The sequence below is a fragment of the Dryas octopetala genome, chromosome 8 (genome assembly GCF_963921425.1).
Source record: "Dryas octopetala chromosome 8, drDryOcto1.1, whole genome shotgun sequence".
NCBI lineage: Eukaryota > Viridiplantae > Streptophyta > Magnoliopsida > Rosales > Rosaceae > Dryas > Dryas octopetala.
In genome coordinates, this window is record NC_141373.1 from 16,286,711 (window position 1) to 16,290,160 (window position 3,450).

The window sequence follows — 3,450 nt, forward strand, 5'->3', positions numbered from 1 at the left end:
TCACATTATGTGAATGTTTGCATATATACACATTTGTCATCACTGACGACCAGCGGTGTTGACAAAAAGTTTTGAAGGTTGATAACCATAACAGTTATGTCATCCATGTTCCCTCTGCTTGAAGACATATTCACAAGCTTCTTGCAAGATTTTAGTGAGTACTTTTCGCTTAAAACCATATCAACTGCCTCTTGATCATCTACCTGCACATTGACACAAGATTACTTATCTAATTATAGAGAAGTGCTCTAAAGCTAACTAGTTAGCAAATTAATACGAAGTTAACCATGTTTTTTGTCTTATCATATAACTAATCTCATAATCTGAACACTCTATTTTTTAGGCCCTACTTCAAAAATCATCATTGTAAAAAAATAACTAAATCAAAAATTATTTACTCATCTAATTGTGATCAAATAAATAGACGAGTTGTGAATATGATTTTCTCAAGTTATATATATACAAGCTAGCTATAGTGTTTTTACCAGAAATAGATTAATGTGTAGCATGTGCCGATGAAGTTGCAAATTACTAGGCTAATTAATAAGATTTTGTGAAAATGAGATCAATCTTGGGCACAAAAAATATAAGAAGAAATGTACCTTATCCCACAAACCATCAGAAGCCATTATCAAGAACTCGCAATCTGCAGTTAAAGGAATCTTTTTAATTTCTGGTTCTGAAATGACCCATTCTTTCAAATATTGATCCCCAATTGCTCTAGAAACTGCAAGTGAGCCTTGAAGTCTCCAAACTCCATTGCGGCAATGCACAAAGCCACCCTATATATACCATCAATATCATATCAACTTGGCCATCAATATATATTTTCAGTTAATATACAAACAAATTAAGGTCTCCAAATAGAAAATGAAAAAATTTATTTTAGGGAGACTTACAGTCCAGTCCATTTTATGAGTCTTTTTTAGATTAAGACCGGAAGTGATTTATGATTTTTAATTAAAACTTATTATTTTTCTTCTTTGACGGCTTTATGTTAGGTTTTAAAATCTAATATGCAGCCTCTACAAAGCCCACTCTACACCTTAAGAGGGGAAATACACTTCAAATAGAGGGAAATACCCTTCAAATCGGGGAATGACTTTATTATGAATTAAAAAGATTTTTTTTATAAATTAAAAGGACTGTATTATGAATTAAAAATATTTTCTTATAAATTATTATAAATTTTAAAACACCTCCGGTTTCCATTTAAAAATTATTTTTCTAAAGAATCTAAGTCTAATTATCTCTTTATTTTATTATATACATTGGAAAATTATTGAAATTTGAATAAACTTACGGTGTTTTCGATTCGGAGACGCTCATCTTCCCTACTCAAACGGTGGTCTTTTGTTAAGACATGTGCTACTCCTTTCTTACTTAAAACTGCTCTACAGTCTCCTACATTTGCTACATGTAACTCTCCAAGCTTCAACAACACACTGGCTGCACAGGCTCCACTGCTTACACCCTGTAAAAAATTCCATAGTATATTAACAATTGATTGTCACTGAAATTATTTATAAAAATTGTATTCGATTCGTGAAATTTCAAGAAGAATTTTTAATTATCATCAGTTAAAAAATTAGGGCAATAATGCATGTAGAGGAAGATCAACACAAAGAAAGGTTCAAGATGCATGAATTGGTCCAGAAAATAAAAGATAATATATTAATTAAATTTGTTCCAACAATAAACTAAGTCAAACCATGGGTTACGTTGCAAATTTGAGAAAATATATTAATTAATTTGTAGTTTATTAATTACCTCATGACTAAGAAACGCATCATCTGTGACCAAGTAGCCTTGGCGAATAGCCTGCTCTACTTGATGTTCTTCCTGATGATCTCCAACATGTTCAAGTGCTTTCATAATGTTCTTCCCCAAATTTTCAGCAACATAATCAGCAGCTGCACAACCTCCATGCCCATCTATCACAGCAAAGAATGCCTGCATATGGTTTGGTTCAAGATTTCTTAAGAATATATCGACTTAGTGTGAAATCCCATAATTCGCATATCCAAAAAAGGAACTATAAATTGTTGCATATATGTATTTTGAAAATGTTCTATTATGAGATTGTAATCTATATTAAAGTAATTAGGTTCACTCTTAATTGAATGCGTGTTTCAGATAAGAAGAAAAAATTACCCACATATATGATCTCTCCATTAATGATCATTAGCAATTTGCTTGAAATTTTAAAACTATGGATTTGATCGAAGCCTTGTAATAATAATTTGAATTAATTCACAAAGTTAAGAAAAATTAATTAAACATATTATGGCTATATGTACCTGCTTGGGATCACCCATAATATCAACCATTACTCCATGCCTATCTTCCATGACCTCCCTTCTAATTCCTTTCTTACTTGCCAAACAGAAATCTCTCCCTTGAACCTCAAATTCCTTTTTTTCCTCCGACTTCTTTCCCATTTCAATAAAGCACTCCACGCTTGGACAAGAATCCGGCACAACCAGCTTCACAGGCCTCATTCGCAACTTCTTATCAATATTACTCCCTTTAACCTCATCCCCACTTTTGGTTATGCCCAAAATCTCAGATTTCTCTTGTGCATGCATACCCTTTCGATCATCATACTTTTCGTGCACGATATTGTGATCTTCTTGGCTCGTGATCATATGCGCCAATAAATTCTTTGCTGCATAATCTTCATCATCATGGTGATCATGATCTTCAAAAACCCCGGTTTCCGAAGCTAGGGACGACCCAATTCCAATTCCGAGCAGTCCAACAAGAAGCTGGCTAACCCAAGAGAGATATAGTGATGACAAAGCAGAGATTGAAGGGGAAGAAATACTGAGTAGAGCCATGGAAATAATCATAGCCTTTCTCAAGACTCGAAGAAATATGTATAAAACAAGAGAGAGGATATAGAAACCATATAATAAGACCATTTTTGTGTTAAAACTTTGTGTGTTGTGGCTAACTAGATAGCTAGTAGTAGTAAGAGATGGATTTTGTTGATGAAAGAAAGAAAAAGTTGGCATTCAGAGAAATGATATTTGAGGTTAAATTGGGTCCTTTAAATGGGGCAAGAGTTTGACGGGGTCAAAGAGAAAGGCTGCATGCAAAGGTCAATGGGACAAATGAATATTGTTCAGATTGACAAAAACTTACACAGGAGGCTTTTGAAACTTTCAATGCCGATCCAGCGAGGAAGCGTCATTGAACATGCTTGCATAGAGAGGTTGGGCGGAGATGTCCAAAAAGAAATGAGGGATCAAATTAAATCACATTTCATAATTCATATTTGGTTTCTTCTGGATTCCCCCCAAATAGAAATATTCGTTGTTGACTTTGACTTAGTATTACGGTATCTTAGGATTATAAATAAAAGAGATTAATATTATTTTAGTCCACAGATTATTACACTTGTATCAATTTAGTTTTTAAATTTCTAATTTGAAAAATTAAGAACCC

At 33.2% G+C, this 3,450-nt stretch overlaps 1 protein-coding gene across 1 annotated transcript; it reads right to left on the reverse strand.

Annotated features, from left to right (window-relative positions):
* Window positions 1-2,667, reverse strand: LOC147277642 (putative protein phosphatase 2C 53). The gene is made up of 5 exons (XM_086255319.1): window positions 2,301-2,667; window positions 1,771-1,953; window positions 1,304-1,474; window positions 603-782; window positions 1-203 (listed from the first exon to the last, which is right to left on the reverse strand). Exons 1-5 carry the CDS (start codon window positions 2,646-2,648, stop codon window positions 6-8), a joined length of 1,080 nt encoding a protein of 359 aa, XP_086111445.1. The 5' UTR covers window positions 2,649-2,667; the 3' UTR covers window positions 1-5.
* Window positions 2,668-3,450: the final 783 nt, after the last annotated feature.